The 25,250-nt window shown below is 42.6% G+C and overlaps 1 protein-coding gene across 6 annotated transcripts in view; it reads left to right on the top strand.

Annotated features, from left to right (window-relative positions):
• Nucleotides 1-2,398: 2,398 nt before the first annotated feature.
• alms1.S (ALMS1, centrosome and basal body associated protein S homeolog) overlaps nucleotides 2,399-25,250 on the top strand; it is a 46,774-nt gene continuing 23,922 nt past the window's right edge. For 4 of the 6 annotated variants that reach the window (XR_005964857.1, XM_041579324.1, XM_041579325.1 and 1 more), the window contains exons 1-8: nucleotides 2,399-2,606; nucleotides 8,775-8,912; nucleotides 13,602-13,785; nucleotides 16,651-16,771; nucleotides 17,222-19,241; nucleotides 19,519-19,678; nucleotides 19,911-22,583; nucleotides 23,228-23,358. Coding sequence is in view for 5 of the 6 variants with exons in the window: in XM_041579324.1 (XP_041435258.1) it covers nucleotides 2,544-2,606; nucleotides 8,775-8,912; nucleotides 13,602-13,785; nucleotides 16,651-16,771; nucleotides 17,222-19,241; nucleotides 19,519-19,678; nucleotides 19,911-22,583; nucleotides 23,228-23,358 (5,490 nt within the window). In the remaining variant the exon portion in view is untranslated. Of the gene's footprint in view, nucleotides 2,607-8,774; nucleotides 8,913-10,129; nucleotides 10,707-13,601; nucleotides 13,786-16,650; nucleotides 16,772-17,221; nucleotides 19,242-19,518; nucleotides 19,679-19,910; nucleotides 22,584-23,227; nucleotides 23,359-25,250 lie in introns of those variants that run through there. The other 2 variants (XM_041579327.1, XM_041579326.1) reach the window with 2 other exon arrangements.

Below are 25,250 nucleotides of genomic sequence, written 5' to 3'. Positions count from 1 at the left end.
CTCAGTGTCCCTCCCCTATATAACAGAGGTGTTCCGTATAACACAGCAAGACTGGCAATCTGAAAGTGTGGCAAATACAGAGGGGCTGCTGTACTCTACCATACACTGGTGCTTTATATTGGGACAATGTGGGTCTGTTTGGGACTTTGTGTACAGTGTCATTTTGAATCTCAGTCACAGGGGGTACAGCTGTACCAGGCCTGGGCATAAAGGGGGCCCCCTTGACACCACTGAAGTCCAGAAGAGCAGACGATCCGAAGACCCAAAGCCAAGAAAAGACCCAAAGCCGCGAACGGAGATGAAGCCGTAAAAAGAGCCAAAGCAGCAAAACGGAGCCAAAGCCGTGAAAAGACCTGAAGTTGAAGTCCTGAAGCCGCGAAAAGATCCAAAGCCACAAAAGGAGCCCGAAGCTGAAGCCCAGAAGCAGGAAAAATTCCCCCTAGTGCAAAATCCTTGAGGAGCAGGTGCTCAGCAGTAATTAACCCCACCTGCCACGGGTCACGAGAATCCAATACAAAGTCCAATGACTGCAGCACGCTGTTAGTTGTAGTTCACTTTCAACATTGTGATTTTATTAGCTCATGTGCAGGTAGACAAAAAGGGGGGGCAACGTTTCGGGCCTCACAGGGCCCTTTCTCAAAAGGAGGAAAAAGACTTGAAGCCAGGAAATTAGCCTTTTTTAACTTAAAACGGGTCCTGACCACCAATGGCTTTTTATAACTTGTGTGTGGGGGAGGGAATTACCATTTTTATCTCTAACAAACGGTGCTCCCTGCTGCGTGTCTGTTCTTTATAACCCAGGGTGCTGCGTGTCTGTTCCTTATAACCCAGGGTGCTGCGTGTCTGTTCTTTATAACCCAGGGTGCTGCGTGTCTGTTCCTTATAACCCAGGGTGCTGCGTGTCTGTTCCTTATAACCCAGGGTGCTGCGTGTCTGTTCTTTATAACCCAGGGTGCTGCGTGTCTGTTCCTTATAACCCAGGGTGCTGCGTGTCTGTTCTTTATAACCCAGGGTGCTGCGTGTCTGTTCCTTATAACCCAGGGTGCTGCGTGTCTGTTCCTTATAACCCAGGGTGCTGCGTGTCTGTTCTTTATAACCCAGGGTGCTGCGTGTCTGTTCCTTATAACCCAGGGTGCTGCGTGTCTGTTCTTTATAACCCAGGGTGCTGCGTGTCTGTTCCTTATAACCCAGGGTGCTGCGTGTCTGTTCTTTATAACCCAGGGTGCTGCGTGTCTGTTCTTTATAACCCAGGGTGCTGCGTGTCTGTTCCTTATAACCCAGGGTGCTGCGTGTCTGTTCCTTATAACCCAGGGTGCTGTGTGTCGGTTCTTTATAACCCAGGGTGCTGCGTGTCTGTTCCTTATAACCCAGGGTGCTGCGTGTCTGTTCCTTATAACCCAGGGTGCTGTGTGTCGGTTCTTTATAACCCAGGGTGCTGCGTGTCTGTTCCTTATAACCCAGGGTGCTGCGTGTCTGTTCCTTATAACCCAGGGTGCTGCGTGTCTGTTCCTTATAACCCAGGGTGCTGCGTGTCTGTTCCTTATAACCCAGGGTGCTGCGTGTCTGTTCTTTATAACCCAGGGTGCTGCGTGTCTGTTCCTTATAACCCAGGGTGCTGCGTGTCTGTTCCTTATAACCCAGGGTGCTGTGTGTTGGTTCTTTATAACCCAGGGTGCTGAATGTGGGATGTCAGTACACACCCTATAGCTCAGGAGGCTGGAGAGTCTCTCCTTTATAATTAGGATACTAAACATCAATGGATGAGCTCCGCTACAGTCATAGGTGCAAATACATTTCCATTTCTTGTCTTTAGGTCAGTTGTTTCCAGCCGAGGTGTCAGTCCCACGGGGAGGCCTGTAAACCCTGAATATCCCAAACTGAGACTATTGCTATTGCCTTTCATTTTTTATTATTTGTGGTTCTTGACTTATTTAGCTTTTTATTCAGCAGCTCTCCAGTTTGTAATTCCAGCCATCTGGTTGCTAGGGTCCAAATTCCCCTAGCAACCATGCACTGATTTGAATAAGAGACTGGAATATGAATAGGAGAGGCCTGAATAGAAAGATGAGGAATAAAAAGTAGCAATAACAATACATTTGTAGCCTTACAGAGCATTTGTTTTTAGATGGGGTCAGTGACCCCACTTGAAAGCTGGAAAGAGTCAGAAGAAAAAGGCAAATAATTAAAAAAAATATAAAATAAATAATGAAGACCAATTGAAAAGTTGCTTACAATTAGCCATTCTATAACCCCCCCCTCACTTTAAAACCCAGTGTGAAACCCATAAAGCTCAATAAACCGCAGTCTAATTTGGATCCCACGTTACGGGCCGTATCCCTGGCTGCAATGTTCATCTCTACCTGCAGGTGTCGCTGTGACACACAATGTACGCGCCGATGCGCTGCACTTCCGCTTCTGTCCAGCAGATGTCTCCCGCCTCTCCTCGCGAGCTTCCGCTCCCCGCAGTTCCCGCTCATACTGGCGCGTCCGTAGTAACGCTCTGGGGGCGGAGCCGGAGAGGTGAGTGAGGTGTAGGACGGGGCATGGAGGAGGAGGAGACGGCCGCTTTGGAAACGGAGAAACCGGAGGTACCGGACGGAAGTAGCGTAAGTGGCGGGTGTGCTGCTCTCTAATATGGGCTGTGTGTGAGGGAGACTGTGACTGACTGTGACTTCCGGGGTGTGTCATTGAGGGACAATTCCCTCCCCTAAATCCGGTCTGTGTGTCTATTATACACTGTGTGTGTCTGTAGCGCAGAGCTTGCACTCTAATTGCTCCCTCTGTCTCTTCTAATAAGGGGACTGGCCCAGGGAGCTAACACTCTGCTGTACAGCCTGTCTATATACCAGAGGGGGAGGGGCTTGCACCTCATTTACTGCTGTGTCTCACTAGATTGTAAGCTCCTGGGACCCTTACTGTACTGTCTAAGGGAATCAATATGGCACCTCCTCCTCCCATATGTATAAATACAAATATACAGAGAAGGAATGTTCTGGGCACACAATAAGCTATACCCTCATACTGCACTGTCTAAGGGAATCAATATGGCACCTCCTCCTCCCATATGTATAAATACAAATATACAGAGAAGGAATGTTCTGGGCACACAATAAGCTATACCCTCATACTGTACTGTCTAAGGGAATCCATATGGCACCTCCTCCTCCCATATGTATAAATACAAATATACAGAGAAGGAATGTTCTGGGCACACAATAAGCTATACCCTCATACTGTACTGTCTAAGGGAATCAATATGGCACCTCCTCCTCCCATATGTATAAATACAAATATACAGAGAAGGAATGTTCTGGGCACACAATAAGCTATACCCTCATACTGTACTGTCTAAGGGAATCAATATGGCACCTCCTCCTCCCATATGTATAAATACAAATATACAGAGAAGGAATGTTCTGGGCACACAATAAGCTATACCCTCATACTGTACTGTCTAAGGGAATCAATATGGCACCTCCTCCTCCCATATGTATAAATACAAATATACAGAGAAGGAATGTTCTGGGCACACAATAAGCTATACCCTCATACTGTACTGTCTAAGGGAATCAATATGGCACCTCCTCCTCCCATATGTATAAATACAAATATACAGAGAAGGAATGTTCTGGGCACACCATAAGCTATACCCTCATACTGTACTGTCTAAGGGAATCAATATGGCACCTCCTCCCATATGTATAAATACAAATATACAGAGAAGGAATGTTCTGGGCACACAATAAGCTATACCCTCATACTGTACTGTCTAAGGGAATCAATATGGCACCTCCTCCTCCCATATGTATAAATACAAATATACAGAGAAGGAATGTTCTGGGCACACAATAAGCTATACCCTCATACTGTACTGTCTAAGGGAATCAATATGGCACCTCCTCCTCCCATATGTATAAATACAAATATACAGAGAAGGAATGTTCTGGGCACACAATAAGATATACCCTCATACTGTACTGTCTAAGGGAATCAATATGGCACCTCCTCCTCCCATATGTATAAATACAAATATACAGAGAAGGAATGTTCTGGGCACACAATAAGCTATACCCTCATACTGTACTGTCTAAGGGAATCAATATGGCACCTCCTCCTCCCATATGTATAAATACAAATATACAGAGAAGGAATGTTCTGGGCACACAATAAGCTATACCCTCATACTGTACTGTCTAAGGGAATCAATATGGCACCTCCTCCTCCCATATGTATAAATACAAATATACAGAGAATGAATGTTCTGGGCACACAATAAGCTATACCCTCATACTGTACTGTCTAAGGGAATCAATATGGCACCTCCTCCTCCCATATGTATAAATACAAATATACAGAGAAGGAATGTTCTGGGCACACAATAAGCTATACCCTCATACTGTACTGTCTAAGGGAATCAATATGGCGCCTCCTCCTCCCATATGTATAAATACAAATATACAGAGAAGGAATGTTCTGGGCACACAATAAGCTATACCCTCATACTGTACTGTCTAAGGGAATCAATATGGCACCTCCTCCCATATGTATAAATACAAATATACAGAGAAGGAATGTTCTGGGCACACAATAAGCTATACCCTCATACTGTACTGTCTAAGGGAATCAATATGGCACCTCCTCCTCCCATATGTATAAATACAAATATACAGAGAAGGAATGTTCTGGGCACACAATAAGCTATACCCTCATACTGTACTGTCTAAGGGAATCAATATGGCACCTCCTCCTCCCATATGTATAAATACAAATATACAGAGAAGGAATGTTCTGGGCACACAATAAGCTATACCCTCATACTGTACTGTCTAAGGGAATCAATATGGCACCTCCTCCTCCCATATGTATAAATACAAATATACAGAGAAGGAATGTTCTGGGCACACAATAAGCTATACCCTCATACTGTACTGTCTAAGGGAATCAATATGGCTCCTCCTCCTCCCATATGTATAAATACAAATATACAGAGAAGGAATGTTCTGGGCACACAATAAGCTATACCCTCATACTGTACTGTCTAAGGGAATCAATATGGCGCCTCCTCCTCCCATATGTATAAATACAAATATACAGAGAAGGAATGTTCTGGGCACACAATAAGCTATACCCTCATACTGTACTGTCTAAGGGAATCAATATGGCACCTCCTCCCATATGTATAAATACAAATATACAGAGAAGGAATGTTCTGGGCACACAATAAGCTATACCCTCATACTGTACTGTCTAAGGGAATCAATATGGCACCTCCTCCTCCCATATGTATAAATACAAATATACAGAGAAGGAATGTTCTGGGCACACAATAAGCTATACCCTCATACTGTACTGTCTAAGGGAATCAATATGGCACCTCCTCCTCCCATATGTATAAATACAAATATACAGAGAAGGAATGTTCTGGGCACACAATAAGCTATACCCTCATACTGTACTGTCTAAGGGAATCAATATGGCACCTCCTCCTCCCATATGTATAAATACAAATATACAGAGAAGGAATGTTCTGGGCACACAATAAGCTATACCCTCATACTGTACTGTCTAAGGGAATCAATATGGCTCCTCCTCCTCCCATATGTATAAATACAAATATACAGAGAAGGAATATTCTGGGCACACAATAAGCTATACCCTCATACTGTACTGTCTAAGGGAATCAATATGGCACCTCCTCCTCCCATATGTATAAATACAAATATACAGAGAAGGAATGTTCTGGGCACACAATAAGCTATACCCTCATACTGTACTGTCTAAGGGAATCAATATGGCACCTCCTCCTCCTCCCATATGTATAAATACAAATATACAGAGAAGGAATGTTCTGGGCACACAATAAGCTATACCCTCATACTGTACTGTCTAAGGGAATCAATATGGCTCCTCCTCCTCCCATATGTATAAATACAAATATACAGAGAAGGAATGTTCTGGGCACACAATAAGCTATACCCTCATACTGTACTGTCTAAGGGAATCAATATGGCACCTCCTCCTCCTCCCATATGTATAAATACAAATATACAGAGAAGGAATGTTCTGGGCACACAATAAGCTATACCCTCATACTGTACTGTCTAAGGGAATCAATATGGCACCTCCTCCTCCTCCCATATGTATAAATACAAATATACAGAGAAGGAATGTTCTGGGCACACAATAAGCTATACCCTCATACTGTACTGTCTAAGGGAATCAATATGGCACCTCCTCCTCCCATATGTATAAATACAAATATACAGAGAAGGAATGTTCTGGGCACACAATAAGCTATACCCTCATACTGTACTGTCTAAGGGAATCAATATGGCACCTCCTCCTCCTCCCATATGTATAAATACAAATATACAGAGAAGGAATGTTCTGGGCACACAATAAGCTATACCCTCATACTGTACTGTCTAAGGGAATCAATATGGCTCCTCCTCCTCCCATATGTATAAATACAAATATACAGAGAAGGAATGTTCTGGGCACACAATAAGCTATACCCTCATACTGTACTGTCTAAGGGAATCAATATGGCACCTCCTCCTCCCATATGTATAAATACAAATATACAGAGAAGGAATATTCTGGGCACACAATAAGCTATACCCTCATACTGTACTGTCTAAGGGAATCAATATGGCACCTCCTCCTCCCATATGTATAAATACAAATATACAGAGAAGGAATGTTCTGGGCACACAATAAGCTATACCCTCATACTGTACTGTCTAAGGGAATCAATATGGTACCTCCTCCCATATGTATAAATACAAATATACAGAGAAGGAATGTTCTGGGCACACAATAAGCTATACCCTCATACTGTACTGTCTAAGGGAATCAATATGGCACCTCCCTCCTCCCATATGTATAAATACAAATATACAGAGAAGGAATGTTCTGGGCACACAATAAGCTATACCCTCATACTGTACTGTCTAAGGGAATCAATATGGCACCTCCTCCTCCCATATGTATAAATACAAATATACAGAGAAGGAATGTTCTGGGCACACAATAAGCTATACCCTCATACTGTACTGTCTAAGGGAATCAATATGGTACCTCCTCCTCCCATATGTATAAATACAAATATACAGAGAAGGAATGTTCTGGGCACACAATAAGCTATACCCTCATACTGTACTGTCTAAGGGAATCAATATGGCACCTCCCTCCTCCCATATGTATAAATACAAATATACAGAGAATGAATGTTCTGGGCACACTAAGCTATACCCTCATACTGTACTGTCTAAGGGAATCAATATGGCACCTCCCTCCTCCCATATGTATAAATACAAATATACAGAGAAGGAATGTTCTGGGCACACAATAAGCTATACCCTCATACTGTACTGTCTAAGGGAATCAATATGGCACCTCCTCCTCCCATATGTATAAATACAAATATACAGAGAAGGAATGTTCTGGGCACACAATAAGCTATACCCTCATACTGTACTGTCTAAGGGAATCAATATGGCACCTCCCTCCTCCCATATGTATAAATACAAATATACAGAGAAGGAATGTTCTGGGCACACAATAAGCTATACCCTCATACTGTACTGTCTAAGGGAATCAATATGGCACCTCCTCCTCCCATATTTATAAATACAAATATACAGAGAAGGAATGTTCTGGGCACACAATAAGCCACGGGTCCCCAACCTTTTTTACCGTGAGCTACATTCAAATGTAAAAAGAGTTGGGGAGCAACGCAAGCATGAAAAAGTCCCCTGGGGTGCCAAATGAGGGCTCTGGTTGGCTACTCGGTAGCCCCTAAATGAACTGGCAGTAAACAGCACCATGACAAGGCGGTTCTTCGCACAGTTCCATCTTCCTGTCGAAGGTTGTTTCGGAATTCCATCTGAACCAAGAAATCAACGTTCCGACTTCTGTCCTGCACCGGGAAACCCAAAAGAGGTGGCGTTGCACATCTTGGATCATGTTCAGGCTCTAGAGTTTTCACCTATACAGGGCTCAAGACATTCGCAAGAAAGACTCGCATCAGGGTGCTCCGACTACTTAGCCGACCATCTCCCACTGGATTTAACAAGCCATTGAAAAAACCTATATCACACAGGGTCAGACCCCACTGGATAGACTTACCGCTCATTCCACCAGGGGTTTGAGTATGTCCTGGGCCTTCCGGAACCAAGAATCAGCTGAACAACTCTGCAAGGCAGTTACGGTGACCCCTTTGCTTTCCAAATTCTACCATTTTGATACCTTGCGGCTTCTGACACTCACTTGGCAGCAGGGTGCTTCAAGCCCCAGTGGTTTTCTTCCACCTAACCCTCAGTCTCCCACCCAGGTTTTTAGGGGACAGCTTTGGTACGTCCCCACTGTCCCTGTGTCCCCCAAGCTGACTAGGAGAAGAGGAGATTTTGTGTAGTCCACGTTAAATCTCTTTCTCTTCAGTCACTTGGGGGACACAGGGCTTCCCTCCCTGGACTGAGGCTCTCATTTCTTCCATCAGACACTATACGGTGTTACATGTTAGTAGTTCAAGTTATTCTTCCTGTTGACTTTGATACAAACTGAGGCTTAGGCTCCGCCTGCTGGGGGTATAGCCAGTGGAGGAGGAGCCAGCTTCTTTTTATTGTTGTGTCCTGCCTCCTAGTGGCATTAGCTATACCCCACTGTCCCTGTGTCCCCCAAGTGACTGAAGAGAGAGAGATTTAACGGTGAGTACACAAAATCTGCTTATATAGTCATTAATGTATTCCTCTTGCCTCTGTTTCTCTATTCAGCTAATTGCCACCACACCTCCAATTTCACACTTTTGTCTCGTGGAAGAAGACGTGAGTCAGAGCAGCAGCCCTGGAACCCACATCTCCAGTACCAGCGGCATTTCTCTGGGGGAAGCCATCCGGCAGTCTGCCAGTAAGGTAGGGCCCCCCATCAAGGCAACTTATACACACTGTGTGGCCCCTGTATCTGATAGAGATAAGTAATCACCTGCAGCGCCTTCCACTCATCCCTTCATTCTACGCTAATTTGCTAGAATATTGTATAGTATAGCACGAGAGTTGTGTTTTAATGGTTAAAGGGGAAGTACACCTTCAAACTCATTGTTTTCTAGACCTCTATCCAAACAGGTAGCACTCATTTAATCTATAGCTCCCACTTTCTTGCCGACTCCTCTGTGGTTGCCATCGCAGTGACACAGGTGAAGTACTGTGGGCTACCAAAGGCTTATGCCTGTGTGCAGACATACTATTAAGAAGTAGTGGTGATCGTATCTGTCCCGTTCTGCTTCGCTGAAAAAACTCTGAAAAAAATTCGCTAAACAGCAAAGGACTTGAGAAACGCATCGAAGCCAATGGGCCGTCAAAAGCGATTTTGACACCAGACAATTTTGACGCGAGTGACAGTTTTTATATGCGCAACTCTTTTGTCCAAATGCATTAAAGTTAATGAGCGTCAAAATAACGACAGTGATTTTTTTCCACTGTGAATTTTCGCCCATCACTATTCAAAAGCCTTTCAGCCTATTGATGAGGTTTTGTGTTTTCCTCCTGGAGCTTCAGGGCTTCTTATCAGAGTCACTTACTGCATTCATCATGCACAGAGAAATGATCAGGTTTGACTGCTTCTCAATGGGGGGGGGGGTGATGTTTTAGAATTAGGGGTCCATCTAGTTGGGCAGATTCATGAGTGCAATGATCTGTTCATAGGGAGGGAGGAAAGGGTGAATATCCAGTATGTTTCTTGGGGTACACTTACCAAAAATAACAGGGGGTCCAGGTGCTCATGCCCCAGACCTTCAGCTTGGAGAGGCAATTTGGCAATGAAATGTTTAGTTGTAGGCTGGCACAAAACCGGACTTCACTCCATAAACGTGATGCAATAAAAAAGTAGTTTTATTTTAACAAATGAGAATCATCTCGAGCAGTAGCCTTACGCGTTTCGTGCCTTATGGGCACTTAGTCATAGGCTGAAGTTGTTCTGTACAATCAGTGATATTTAAATAAAAATGAACCAATGGAAAGTGTGCTTGGGGCAGCCAATCAGATTAAGTAATACAAAATGCCTAAAGCACGAAACGCATAAGGCTACTGCTTGAGATGTTTCTCTTTTGTTAAATAAAACTACCTTTTTATTGCATCAAGTTTTGTGCCAGCCTACAACTAAACATATCAGTGCAGATTCATGACTCAGGCTGGAGGTAGAAGAGACGCCACTCTGAATATAGGTGTTTTTTTGAGAAGAAGATCCGGAAATCACAGGCAAGAGGTAAATTTTACAAATACATGGCTAAAAGCCTATTCATTAATTGCAGAGCGGCACAAATAATCTTTCCCTAATGAGCCTATTTTTGTATGTGTGTGTGTATATTTTATGCCAAACAAAGCTGGCAGCGGATGGTGTTTTCTTTAGCACAGGCAGCCGCTCATCATAGAAATGTGTTTTTCAGCTAAAACGGTTATGTCATGAGCGTAGGGATACAAAAGCCTGGGCAGGAACCCTTCTGTTCTCCGACGCTCTAATAAGATGATAAAAATAGCGCATTGACTGCAGTCTCGCATGCTGGAGCAAAGAGCCGGCGCAAGGGTGACAATCTGACTACACTATTTGCTATGTCCTTCACTACACAAATACACACGGGCCATTTCCAGAGGCTGAAAGATTTCAAATGGGTGGAAGGCGGAATCGTAATTGAAACAATAGCCTCCGCTCAGGTTTGTATAATGACAGTGTAAAGGGTTTATTTGAATGGAAAAATAATCATCTAATTCACGCAAGTTACTGACATCAGCGCAGACCTGGAACACAAGTGAAGTGCTCTCAGGATTTGTATAATCCTATTACTCTGGCCCGACACACTCGTGTTTGTGTACTTTTTGTCCTATTCTCCCCCTCTACTCTTAGCTTCCCAGTTTGCCTCGGCCGAGTATTCGTGCCCTGCTGGCTGTAGGATTTAAAGCACTCAAGGTTTCTTTTTTTCGTTTTGGAAATCGTAATTAATTGTATTGTGACAGGCTGGCGTGAATTACACTTTGCTTCTCCTAAACCGTTATTACGTATGTATCCTGACGGTCCCACTGACGCACTACTCGCTTGGGGATTTACTGTACTTAATGCACTGGCGTTAGTAATTTATTCCAAATGTTCATGGTTCTGTCATATTTTCTTAATTTCCTAATATGGCATGTTTTTCCTCTAACCCAACGTGTGTCTTTAGCCATATTATATTAGTGGCCTACGCAGGTATGTGTCTGTCCTTTGTGTTACATGGGTAGGCACATTTATTAAAGTTTGAATTCCAAATTCACTTAGAACTCTATTAAATTTGAATTTATTTTGAAATTCAACCGGGGGGTTATTTATAAAAAAAAAAATTGAATATCTAAAACTCAGACCATTTTTACCGACTTTAAAACTTGAATTGAATTTGACTAAACTCAATTCGAGTTTTTTCTCAGAAAAAAACTCGAAAGTCAGGAAGGCTACTAATGTCCAAATTGGTCCCTGGACCCATTGACTTATACATGAACTTGGCAGGTTTTAAAGTTGAATTTGAGTTCTTAAAGGGCCAGAGTTTGATAAATCTCAAAACTTGAATTCAAATTAGAACTCAAATCGATTTTGGATAATTCACTAGTTGAATTTGACAGTTTTGACCATGAAAAAATTAAGAATTTTAATTCGACCCTTAATAAATCTGCCCCATAGTATCTGGATGTCGAAGGAATTACACCTTTGTCTAATAAACTCTTATTCTGAAGAACCTTGTCTTGGAGTCTTGTTAAATAATAAGGTTTTGGTAAGTACTAAATTACCAACAATTTGGGAACATGTTGCTCCAGGAGCCATTTCCTTAGCACCACACAAGCAGATGATGTGCATTTGGATTGGCTGATCCGAATGCTTGTTTTCTCAGTGGACAGAACAAACTTATATCAAGAGGTGCAGGAGGGAGGGTCAGACATTTGTCACATACTCAGGGGAGGCTGGACTGGCTGAACTATCAGAATATACCGTAGTGAGAATGGGTTGCAAGGCAAGAGTGAAAGTGGACCCTAGAAAGATAGGGGTCTCTCAAATGTGGCAATGGGATGGGGTACCCATCTCTGAGGAACACTGGTGGGGGGTGGGCGTATGTTACAGCAATTTAAGAACTATTTGCTTTGGAAATCATGGACACTGCATTCTCTGGGCTAAGTAGGAGATGGTCCCAGACAATGGCAAACAGCATTCTGCACATATTAGAACAGCATGGCTCCATAGTGAAAGAATCCAGGTAATTCACTGACCTGCTTCAGTCTAGACCTGACATCCATTAATAAAATGTAACAAAGGAGGCCCAGGCATAGTGTAGCAGCTAAAATCCTATATCAGGTAAGAATGGGACACTGTTTTACACCTACAGCAATTGGTGTCATCAGTTCCCAAACATGAGTTGTTAAAGGGGCTGTCTGCCTTTAAAAAGAGGAAGTCCAATAATTCAAAAACTATGCAAAAAAAAATAAATGATGAAAACCAATTACACAGTTACTAGGAGCAGGTCATTCTGTAACATTCTAAAAATTAATTTAAAGTTGAACCACCCCTTTAAGAGAAGAGCTGGGGCAACACAGTGGGTAATAATGCCCACTGTCCAACTATTTTGAAATGTGATGGTGGCATCAAATTCAAAACAAGCGTATATTTTTCAGAAGACAATAACGTTTTCAACATTTGATGTGTTGTCTTTGTACTATTTGCAATTAAATATAGGATTTAAGCCCCAAATGTAATCGTGATCAAGGTACTTATAAGCATGTATTCTGGGACTGTCCTGAAATACAGAGATTCTGGGGGGAGATAATGCAGTTTGCTGGCACTAAACTTGGACTTCCTAATGTGTGTTCGCCGGAACTTTGCTTACTGGGAATAACAGAAGGATTGGATCTGGGCTCCAGTGAACGAATATGCTTATTACAACTGGTACATTTTGCAAAAAAAGCCATCCTGATGAACTGGAAGGCGACCGCACCTCCATCTCTACGCTTCTGGAAAAAACTGATCAATAATGTCCTCCCCAGCCAAAAGCTAACCTACCAAGCAAGAGGTTGCCCAGGTAAATTTGGGAAAATTTGGAACGCCTGGTTGGGTGCAGATCGGACACCTTGAATCACTTGCCTTTGCTTTACAGTAGGCATCATGGGACTATGCTTGCAGGGAGTGATGACCTTAGGCCTCTGAGTGTACAAGGATAAATGACGACCGCAGTGCTTACTATAATAAAGGATTGTTTATTTTGGATTGTTCACACAAACAGATCTGCTGAATATGAGACCCATCCCTTCTTTTCTCTTCCTTCACTCTCTTCTTCTCTTTTCTCTTTTTTCTCTCTTCGGTGACTTCCGAAGTCTGGTCTCTATTGGGACCTTTCCTCTTCTTTTCTCTGTTAATGGATGTTTAAATTCAATAAAGAAAATCTTTTAAAAAAAAAAAAAAAATATAGGATTTAAATTATGTGTTTAAGTTTTTATACATCAGATCACTGTAGATTTTGTATTCTTTGCATTACAACTATACAACATGCTGTATTAATCAGTTCAACTCACAGTGCAGCAATTGTGTATTTACAGGGTATGGAGTCCTGGTACCAGCTGCCAGCTGAGGAGGATGCCAGTAGCTTTATGCCGCCATTTAACGAGACAGGGGCTTTCGCCAACCAGACGGAGTTCCCCACGATAGAGGAAGGAACTTTACATTCAGAACCAGATGAGACAAAAGGACTTACTCTGGGCAACATGCACTCATTACGGTTTGGTAAGGAAACTAAATAGGGAGCCATTTCATTTTGGAACTGTAACAAACTCTGTTCTTTAATGAAAATGACACCCAGTCTTGCCTGTGTATATTTAAATAGGGGATTCACAGCTTGTCATTGTGGTTCTGACTCTGGACTCTTTCCATGGGTAGTTACAGTGGAAAGGTTCAAATGAGGCTAATGCTAAAAGGCCCAGATTATAGCACAGGTGGATTTACATGTTTTCATTTTGAAAGTCACTACCATAACATATTATGCTATAATAAGCTTCTCACCTAAAGTGTGTTAGGGTATGTAGGTATATTTCAGTGTTAGCTAAAGAGGGCTGTATAACTTACATAAACCGTTTCAAAATATTATCCAAGAGTGTTTACCATTTACCTGTATAATCTTTTAGTCTATATATTTCAAGTTACAAAGGAGTTCTATAGCATAAATGTTTAAACCTAAGGAAACCCGCACAATTAGAGGCCCATTTATCAAAGGTCAAATTTTTTTTTAATTAGAATATACTCAATTCAACTGGGAGGTTATTTAAGAAAAAAATAGAATGGCTAAAATTTGATTGAATGCCACTCTGCTATTGACTTGTACATGAACTCAGCAGGTTTTAGGTGGAGAATATTCTAATTAGGACTGTTTTCATGGTCGAGGTGTGATAAATCTCACATTTGAATTGACATTCGAATAGGGGGGTTAAAATTTCAATGTCTGAATTTTCACACTCGAAAATTCGAATTTACTATTCAACCCTTGATAAATCTACCCCCTTAGAGTTGTCATGTCATTCCAATAGACCTAGATTTATAGAAAGCTCATGCTCAGGGATGCTATTGGCTACTGTGATCAGGGGCCCCACTGTAACAAGGCTTGATTCATGTGTCATAAAAGAGCCAATCTCATCCTTAAAGGGATACTGTCATGAGAAAAGTGCTACTCCAGCAGAATTCTGCACTGAAATCCAATTCTCAAAAGAGCAAACAGATTTTTTTATATTCAATTTTGAAATCTGACATGGGGCTAGACATATTGTCAGTTTCCCAGCTGCCCCAGTCATGTGACTTGTGCCTGCACTTTAGGATGGAACTACTTTCTGGCAGGCTGTTATTTCTCTTACTTAATGTAACTGAATCAGTCTCAGTGGGACTTTTACTATTGAGTGCTGTTCTTAAGCTGGCCAAAGACGCAAAGACTTCCCCATCTCCCAACCTGCCACTAACCATTCCGATCAAATAAAGTACAATAGAACAAATCTGCCAATGTTTTACCCCTGACAGCAATCGTACAAAAGTTATGTCCGACCAAAGCTAGTGACAGTCTCCCTCTGAAAATCGTACGATTGGCAATATATGCAGAGATATTATCAACAGCCGACAGAAATATTTTAACTTGTTTAACCGATCGACCAAATGACCGATCTCTGCCGGACGAAAAATGTCGGGACTCTCCACATATGGTCCGAAAATCGTACGAATTCTCGATTCGCATGATCAGATCTTTGCGTCTATTGCCAGCTTAAGATCTACCAGGGAACTGTTATCTTGTGTAAGGGATCTGGTTACCTTCCCATTGTTCTTGTGTTTGGCTGCTGGGAGGGGGGGGAAAGGAGGGGGTGATATCACTCCAACTTGCAGTAAAGAGTGACTGAAGTTTATCAGAGCACAAGTCACATGACTGGGAGCAGCTGGGAAACTGACAATATGTCTAGCCCCATGTCAGATTTCAAAAAATTGAATATAAAAAAAATCTGTTTACTCTTTTGAAAAATGAATTTCAGTGCAAAATTCTGCTGGAGCAGCACTATTAACTGATTCATTTTGAAAAAAAACTTGTTTTCCCATGACAGTATACCCTTTTAATTTATTTTCCAACTATAGAGAGTCGGCCAATATCAACAGCAGGTGGTTCTGTTTTTTAAATTCCTTATATGAGCAGTTGACAAACGCCTAAAATCTTGAGAACAAATAACAAATAAACTGCAAAAGTGGTTAGAAGAGCTTTCAGAGCCATTTTACATTCATTCCTTTTTGAGGTGTCTTTTCCAGTTCGTATATGACTTCTGTTGTAAGTATGGAGCAGTGTAAGGCATCAATGAGAGCTCAGTGCAGTTCCTACATTAGGTCTGTGTTTCTGTGCACAGTTCTGTGAGCACTTTTGACTTCGAACAAGTTGACTGGGTGTGCAGTACAGCCCCACATTTTGTACTTTAATATTTATTCAAGGGAAAGGATTTACATAGTAACATAGTAAGTAAGGTCGAAAAAAGACACATGTCCGTCGAGTTCAACCTTTTTTCTTTTTTTCTTTTTTTTTATTAACTACCTATCTGCCAGTTGATCCAGAAAAAACCCATCTGAAGCCTCTCCAATTTGCCTTACAGGGGGAAAAATTCCTTCCTGACTCCAAAATGGCAATGGGACCAGTCCCTGGATCAACTTGGACTATGAGCTATTTCCCATAACCCTGTATTCCTTTACTTGCTAAAAAGCTATCCAACCCCTTCTTAAAGCTATCTAATGTATCAGCCTGTACCCCTGATTCACTTCCCAGCTCTCCCTGTAACATTCCTTTCCCTCCTCTAATCTCATTGGCTCCCTCCTGTCTGCTGGGAGGAGCTACTGGTGAATAAAGCATCAGACCCTTCCTTATACCTATCTAATGTATCAGCCTGTACCACTGATTCACTTCCCAGCTCTCCCTGTAACACCCCTTTCCCTCCTCTAATCTCATTGGCTCCCTCCTGTCTGCTGGGAGGAGCTACTGGTGAATAAAGCATCCGACCCTTCCTTATACCTATCTAATGTATCAGCCTGTACCACTGATTTGTGTTGTTAACCAATGCCACTTTATTTTACTGTTCTCAGAGACCCAGGACAGCCGCCTTTCTCCTTGTCTCCCACTTCTGATTTCTACCTCCACTCAGGGGCACAAGATTTTTGATGATACCCTGTACCAGCAGACTGAATTGGATTTTGCACCTTTGAGGTATGGAGCAGATAAACTTTTTTGGAAAAAATTATCATTGTAAAATCTAAACACACAAAGGAAGATTTTAGGTTTTTCCACATTATCCCATTTATATGTTCATGTGTCCTTTGCACTTTTTTTTTGGTTTCACATTTCAATTGACATTTTATTTAGACAGTATATCAATTTAGGTCGCTCAGAGTTCTCTAAAATATATAGAAACATGTCCTGAAGGGTTAATATTTGACTTTTACCAGTAATGTATCTTTGGCAAATGTATTATAGGTTAATGCTTTAGTTCTGATCTGGCTAAACTGTCAGCTAGTCTGTTACATTATTAAATAATGACAGGTGGTTTTGTCAGGGATTCATTTATTCTGATAGGCACTAATGGTTAATGTTGGAAGTAGATTTGTACTGGATTGCTTTGCATGTGTGGCTGAATATATTTATTATTTGTGTTTGTAGTGCTTCCCTTGATATATCTGAATTTCCTGGGCATACATCAAAGTCCCTGCTAATAAGCGATGCAGAAACGCTGACAGCCAAAGAGGTTTCAGAGGATGTAGTTGGTGAGAACACTACACTGACCAAGAATCCTCTCCCTTTTAGCACTGAAGGAGACCATGACTTCACAAACCTGCATGTTCTATCACAACACCCATTGCCTTCTACCCAGGAAGATGTTGATTTTGTTCAGTGGTCTCACACTATTTCTAACAACACAAAATCTGAACCCTTGCAAGCAGCCTCCTATAATAAGCAACCTGCTTCTCCCTTAGAGAATCTGGACATGGTGTTCAGCCAAGAAGATGGTTCTTTCTTGGATAGTAGCATTCCAGCTCCTGTGTTACTGGAGCTTTTAGAGAAGGAAGTTGGTATATTGGGAAGCAGCGAAGTATCTTCTACAAATAGCTCTTCTGAAAATGTCTCAAACAAAATAGCAGGAATCAGGTATACACCTCAAGATCTACATTTAGGGGAGCAAATGTACTACAATTCTCAACCTCAAGGGCTTGATGACTCAGAGAAAATATCTGAACAATATCTTGTTGAGGGTGAAACCTTTCAAGATTCCAGCGAAATAGATTTTAATATTGAAACCTTAAAAGATGATGAAAGCCTACATCCAAATAAAAACAGATTCCATCATTCTGGAATAACTTTACGCCTGTCTAAAGGGCCATCTTCTGTGCCCGGAAAAGATGATCTTCATAAACAGCTTTGTGATGAAATTCAGAAACGGTACAAAGAGAGAATGTTATTGAAATCAACTGCGGGTCCAGGTGAGAAGGGGGCCACACACGATATATCTTCTCTGACGAAAGCCTCCACAGATCTGAACAAAAATGACACTGTAGTGGAAGTGCAGTCAAGCGTCACCCCAGATGAGCTGACTGTTTTCTCTCGCTGTAGCATTGAGAGGGGGCACAAAGATTCTGAGATTTCACCAACTGTAAACCCAACAGTAGAGGACAGCTCATTCATTGGGCGACTGGCTTATCCTATCTCTCAGTCCACTCCCGGAACATTTACAGGGATAACTGTCAGAAACAAGCTCACTGACAGACTGATGCAAATTAAAGCCAAACTTACAGGGTCTAACATGTATTTAACAGAGGAACCCCTTAGTAACACCTCTACAGCACCTGTATTCACAAAGCCGCAGTCTTTGCAGAGTAGCCAGGATTATGCTGAGAGCAACGATTCTCAAACGTCCCTGTCCCCAGATAGGCGCAGGATTCAGTCACTCCCAAGTCTTAACTACATTGAAAAGGTTGGGTCTTGGAACACCAACCAGTCCTTTGATGCTTTAGTTCTTCGTGGCTTGACAGGCATATCCCCTAAAAAGAAAGCCTATCATGCAGTGGCAGACTCCTTAAACCGCATGCTGTCCAAGCAATCAGACAGTACTTTGCCAAAAAGCAGACCTTTTACCTTGTCTCGGGGAACGGGGTCCATGAATAACTTGACTGCCACCGAGACTGAGCATTCTGGCAACCCTCAACTTATTAGGTCCCAGTCTTGTACTACTGTACCAACGAGAAGCACAGAAAGTGCAGACACTGATACTCAAGGTGCAGTGGTCATATCAGTGAAACAGGGCAGCGGCAGGGTCGCTGAATCAAATGATGTGCAGAAAGTTGGTTCTTACAATTTAGTTCCTCTGGATTCTTCTCTGGTTTACAAATCTCTAGAGCAGCCTGTTGATAATAAAGAGACTACTGAAAAGCCAAGCAGCGGTCAAGAAAGAACCTCTCAAACACAGCAGCTGAAAGGAGATGTTGGTAGCAGCACCATGGCAATGGATCGCTTCAGCGATGTTTCTCCAGATAATGAATTCTTAAGTAGTTCATGTTCGAGTGGTCACACAAACCAGATGCATTCGCTGACTAGTTTAGAAGTAGACAATTTTGTCCCTCTTTGGCAACCGTCTGTTAAAACACCAGAGGAGCTAAAAGAAATCAACATTGAAGAAAGGATACCGGTAAATACCATTCCTTGTTATTATTATGTAATTATTAACAGAAATGGTGCTGTCATTTATTTCTTACAATGTAAAAGTCACATGTTATTGCCTTGAGTTTAGCTCTTGTTCTACTGCACGCTCCCAGTTGGAGTTGATTTTTTGGGGAGGCATACAGTAATTCCTGAAATCAAAATGAATTAAAACTTTTTTGATATGGTTATGGCTAGTTATGCTGCAGGGCTGTTAATTATGATGAAAAGTTAGTAGTATATGGTGTTTTTTCTGTACATTGCAGACTTATCTCCGCAACCTTGGCATAGACCAGTCGCCCTCCACCATACTAACACCCTTTGCTCCAAAAGGACCAATTAGAGAACATGAGTTTTCACCTTCTGAACTGAGGACAATAAAAGGGTCGACAGCCACTCCAAACAGAAGCATGCGTTTTTCGGAAGGTAATTTGTTCTCCCGTGTGGTTCCTGAATGGTTTTGTAGGCATGTGGGTGACATAAAGGCTCAGTGATTATCACTACTGTAATGCTGAGATCCAACCCTTTGTTTTCTTCTGAACAACTTAAATGTTGTTTACTCTTATTATATCTTTTGTCTGAATATAACTTATGTTTCATACTCACATTTATTTCTGTCTTTATAAAATATAATTTGTAATGAACTTGTTTGGTTTAGGAGGCTCTCAGAGTGAAGCTGACATCTCTCAATCCAGCGTCTATTCGACTGCATCTACAACAAGTGTGTCGATTCCCATGGGATCAGATGCTGGTCTGGATTCTCCTTTGCCAGCTGAAATGTTCTCCCAGTTTAGCTCAAGATCTACTGGGGATAGACCAGTTAGCAAGTATGATATGACCAAACGTTTTGGAGAAGATAATGAGAATCTTCAGTCTGGTCTGAAGGAAGTAGCCGTAGGGATACTGGCCAGTGAGTTTCAGGCTGTGGATATCGGTGCAGCTCCACCTTTATCCATGGAGCACCAAGGTGGCATGGAAAATGCTGAGTCGTTAAATATGGTTAAGCAACTCCTTGATCACTTTAAATGTAAAACTATTAGTCCGGATCAGCATTTCTCCAATACATCTGACATTGAAGCTACAGATTTCTTAGGCATGGCATCAGTATCTGTGACTCCTTTGCAGAAGCCAGCCTCGGCAGCTTCTATTGGCTCGGTAGCCGGGATCCCCATGCAGAATCCAGCCTTAGACGATTCATTCAGCTCAGTAGCAGGGATCCCTATGCAGAATCCAGCCTCAGCAGATTCATTCAGCTCAGTATCTGGGATCCCCATGCAGAAGCCAGCCTCAGCAGATTCATTCAGCTCAGTATCTGGGATCCCCATGCAGAAGCCAGCCTCAGCAGATTCATTCAGCTCAGTATCTGGGATCCCCATGCAGAACCCAGCCTCAGCAGATTCATTCAGCTCAGTATCTGGGATCCCCTTGCAGAAACCAGCCTCAGCAGATTCTTTCAGCTCAGTATCTGGGATCCTCTTGCAGAAGCCACCCATGGCAGATTCATTCAGCTGGGTAGCAGGGATCCCCATGCAGAAGCCAGCCTCAGCAGATTCATTCAGCTCAGTATCTGGGATCCCCATGCAGAAGCCAGCCTCGGCAGATTCATTCAGCTCAGTATCTGGGATCCCCATGCAGAAGCCAGCCTCAGCAGATTCATTCAGCTCAGTATCTGGGATCCCCATGCAGAATCCAGCCTCAGCAGATTTATTCAGCTCAGTAGCAGGGATCCCCATGCAGAAGCCAGCCTCAGCAGATTCTTTCGGCTCAGTATCTGGGATCCCCATGCAGAAGCCAGTCTCAGCAGATTCTTTCAACTCAGTATCTGGGATCCCTTTGCAGAAGCCAGCCTCAGAAGATAATTTCAGCTTAGTATCTGGGATCTCCACGCAGAAGCTAGCCTCAGCAGATTCTTTCAACTCAGTATCTGGGATCCCTTTGCAGAAGCCAACCTCAGCAGATTATTTCAACTCAGTATCTGGGATCCCCTTGCAGAAGCCAGCCTCGGCAGATTCATTCAGCTCAGTATCTGGGATCCCCATGCAGAAGCCAGCCTCAGCAGATTCATTCAGCTCAGTATCTGGGATCCCCATGCAGAATCCAGCCTCAGCAGATTTATTCAGCTCAGTAGCAGGGATCCCCATGCAGAAGCCAGTCTCAGCAGATTCTTTCAACTCAGTATCTGGGATCCCTTTGCAGAAGCCAGCCTCAGAAGATAATTTCAGCTTAGTATCTGGGATCTCCACGCAGAAGCTAGCCTCAGCAGATTCTTTCAACTCAGTATCTGGGATCCCTTTGCAGAAGCCAACCTCAGCAGATTATTTCAACTCAGTATCTGGGATCCCCTTGCAGAAGCCAGCCTCAGCAGATTCATTCAGCTCAGTAGCAGGGATCCCCATGCTGAAGCCAGCGTTTCCAGATTCATTTGGACTGCCATCAGTATCTGGGATCCCTTTGCAGATTTTGGCCTCAGCAGATCCATTCGGCTCAGCATCAGTATCTGGAAACCCCTTGCAGAAGCCTGCCTCTGCAGTTTCATTTAACTTGGGGTCCATATCTGGTATCCCTTTGCAAAATTCAGCTTTGGATTCTGTAAATGATTCTTTTGTTGGTGCAAAGACTTTGAATGAGATACGCAAACTGCTGGCAGAAGCTGACACTGTTGGTTTGAATGAGTCCGGTAATAGCTACGCGGCTTCTCAGGTTAAAGGCATTTCTGGCTCTTCTTCACCAATGTGGCTGAAATCAGGTGACTCCATAGCTTCTGCTGCATTGGAAAGCAGGTTTACAAACCTGAAAGATGATCGATTGCCAGAGCTATCATGGGATGCCTCTCGAAACAGCAGCCTTAAATTTGACAAAGATTCACAAGTAAATGTGGGTTGGGATGATTCTCTAGCCAGCACTGACCAATTTAAATATAGCATTGATTTGGAAAACAAAATAGAAGGCCTAAACCAAAGCATTCCACAGTTAAAACAAGAAAGTCTTTATGAGAGATCTGAGCCTGAAGGTGAAGTGATGACTGTTAATAAGGTGCAATTTTATTCTCCCTTTCGTGATGGCACAAGAAACAATAAAGCCAGCACCAGTTCTGGAGCCACTGAATGCAACTCAGGCCTTCCTCGAAATGTTACAAGTGTCATAGGAGGTTTGGAAAAAGCACTGGCCATGGCTGCTCTGTCCTATGGACGAGTAACAGAGGAGGTGACAGAAAGTGATGACAGCACCGCTGACTCTCTAGCTGGACGAGTGAAAAGTCTGCTAAAGAAAGATGCACCATTGATGCACACAACACAGACCAGTAGTGATGGGGGTGAGACAAGAACACGCGGTGAGTGCTGTGTACATTTATATTGAGCTTGCAAATCTTATTTTCCAACATGAATCTAGTCTTTTTTAGTAGTTATGTTCCTCTGCTGGTCTTTTCCCCATAATCAGGTGTGTGACGGATCTGATGAAGCTGCACAGGGTTTCTCACTTGTGGTGTTCTCTAAGGACAATGGGGTAGTAGTTAAGAGTAGTTCAGTGCAATTTAATTCTACCTATAGGAATCAGTACAGTTATAAGCTCCCCGTCTGGCTTTTTAGATTGGGACCAAGCTCCTTCCCCTGGCTGTGGGTAAGAGAGCAGGCCAGGAACAGCAGGTATAGTTTGTATACCTTAGCTTTTTTGTAAGCCCTTTCTTGACTGCAGTTGGACAAGTTACCAAGTTTTACCAAATTTCTAAGCAAAGGTCACTGAGCACCATGTATTGGCCTTTGTTTCTTGTTATCCTTGCTGCTACCATTTTATATGAAAGTGCTCTGTAATAACAAGTGCCTTCTGTCTTGCAAAACTCTTTTCATGTGGCCATTGCCAACTGGTAGGGGCATCGGTGTTAGAGAAGGGTTCAGAACATGACTGGCTTTTTGGATTTGTTATTCATGACATTTGTGCATTTCATGTGTTTTTATCAGAATGTCTCTCTGTCCACAGCTTCTGTGCAGCTGAAACTGGCCAATCGTTCTTCCATTACAGAGACAATCCTAAATGAGGAGGATAGGAGACGTATAGAACAGATTAAGAGAGAGTTAATGGAGGGGGCAAAGGAATCACAGCTGGAGCAGGTGAGTGTTACAAGAAGAGCACAACCATCTCACTCACTCTCACACAACCAGAGGTAACAGCTTTCCCACATTTTAACATTTGGAATCTGAATCCTGCTGAAAAGGCCCAATCCTGGCCGAATCCCGAACCAAATCTTGGATTCGGTGCATCCTTACCATAAGATTCATTTCTGTCTGTGTTACCATATGGGAATGTTGTCTTGGATATTGATCATTGTAACTGGAACAATATTTATTTTGGAGAACCTTGGTCTCCTGATGTTCCATCAGCCAGTGGACTACCATACTCTAGGTTAATGGGTTAGTGGGTTAATGGGTAGGGTTTAAGATTTCAATTAATTGGGTACAATAATAGCCAGTATCAGTTGGTGTATAGTCAAAATGACTCTCCAACAAAAAAGTGGAAAAGGTGGACTTTCCTAATTGCCCCCCATCTAGTATCTTTTGTGGTAGGTGGATATTCTCTTATTGATCACACACACCAGCTAGATCATCAAATGAATTGTAGTTCTTGTAACGGATGTGTTTAACTCAATAACAGGGTTAAAGTAATGCTGGGTTCTGTAGCTGGAGACCAGTCTTAAGAAACCAAGAGGTTTGCTTTGCTTTCCTTCCAATGCTGTTGCTCCAGCTATAGTCAGGTGATCCCCCCGGTGGCCAATAAAAGGGCAACCATGTTTGGGAGTTTTACTTTGAACGCAACAAGTAAGTTGCAGGTAAAACATAGTCCCTTTGTAAAATGTATAGCAATAGAATTCTTAAAGGGATACTATCATGGGGATTTTTTTCAAAATGTATCAGTTAATAGTGTTGCTCCAGCAGATTTCTGCACTGCAATCCATTTCTCAAAAGAGCAAACAGATTTTTTTATATTTAATTTTGAAATCTGACATGGGGCTAGACATATTGTCAGCTTCCCAGCTGCCCCCAGTCATGTGACTTGTGCTCTGATAAACTTCAGTCACTCTTTACTGCTGTACTGCAAGTTGGAGTGATATCACCCCCTCCCTTTCCCAGCAGCCTAACAACAGAACAATGGGAAGGCAACCAGATAACAGTTCACTGGTAGATCTAAGAACAGCATTCAATAGTAAAATCCAGGTCTCACAGAGACACATTCAGTTACACTAGTAGCAGAAACAACAGCCTGCCAGAAAGCAGTTCCATTCTAAAGTGCTGGCTCTTTCTGAAAGCACATGATCAGGCAAAATGACCTGAGATGCAGCTACACACCAATATTACAACTGATATACACTTGCTGGTTCAGGAATGAAATTTTATATGGTAGAGTGGATTATTTGCAGCGTCATTTAGAAATAAAAAGTGCACCATTGAAAGCATGACAGAATCCCTTTAATGAATCAGATGAAAGTTGAGCGTAGGCTGGCCAGACCAGGGATGACTTTGACGTAGTTCTTCAGCTTAAATATATTGCAATATATGGGCAAACTATACCTGTATTGTTTAAAGGAGAAGGAAAGGCAAACCATAAATAGCCTTCTAACTAAAGTCTTTTGCACATAGAACTTACCGACAATTTTCAAACTGTTCTCCCTGGTCTGATGTATAAGCAGCTACCCTCTCGAAAGACTGCAGTGTGTGACTCGGGTGACATCACACTTTTTACAGGCACCTTCCGCTCTGCTGCTTGAGGCGCATTAGGCATAATTTAGTTGTAGTGCGCATGTCCTCGGGCGCTGCCTTTCTCCCAATGATGATGATGATGACGCGCATGCAGATAAGGCTATGCGCGCGTCATCATGGACCATTATGCGCACCCCCCCACCCAATCAAATGAGAAACGTCTTGGGAACTATGGAGACTGGGAATCTCCTTACTAATAGTAACGGTGCTTACTAATGAGCGATACGTCAGTGGTGACTCGCTCCGGG

This window comes from Xenopus laevis, chromosome 1S (genome assembly GCF_017654675.1).
Source record: "Xenopus laevis strain J_2021 chromosome 1S, Xenopus_laevis_v10.1, whole genome shotgun sequence".
In the NCBI taxonomy this organism is placed as follows: domain Eukaryota; kingdom Metazoa; phylum Chordata; class Amphibia; order Anura; family Pipidae; genus Xenopus; species Xenopus laevis.
The sequence above is the reverse complement of the archived record's forward strand: the minus strand, read 5'-3'. Positions and strand labels throughout refer to the sequence as shown.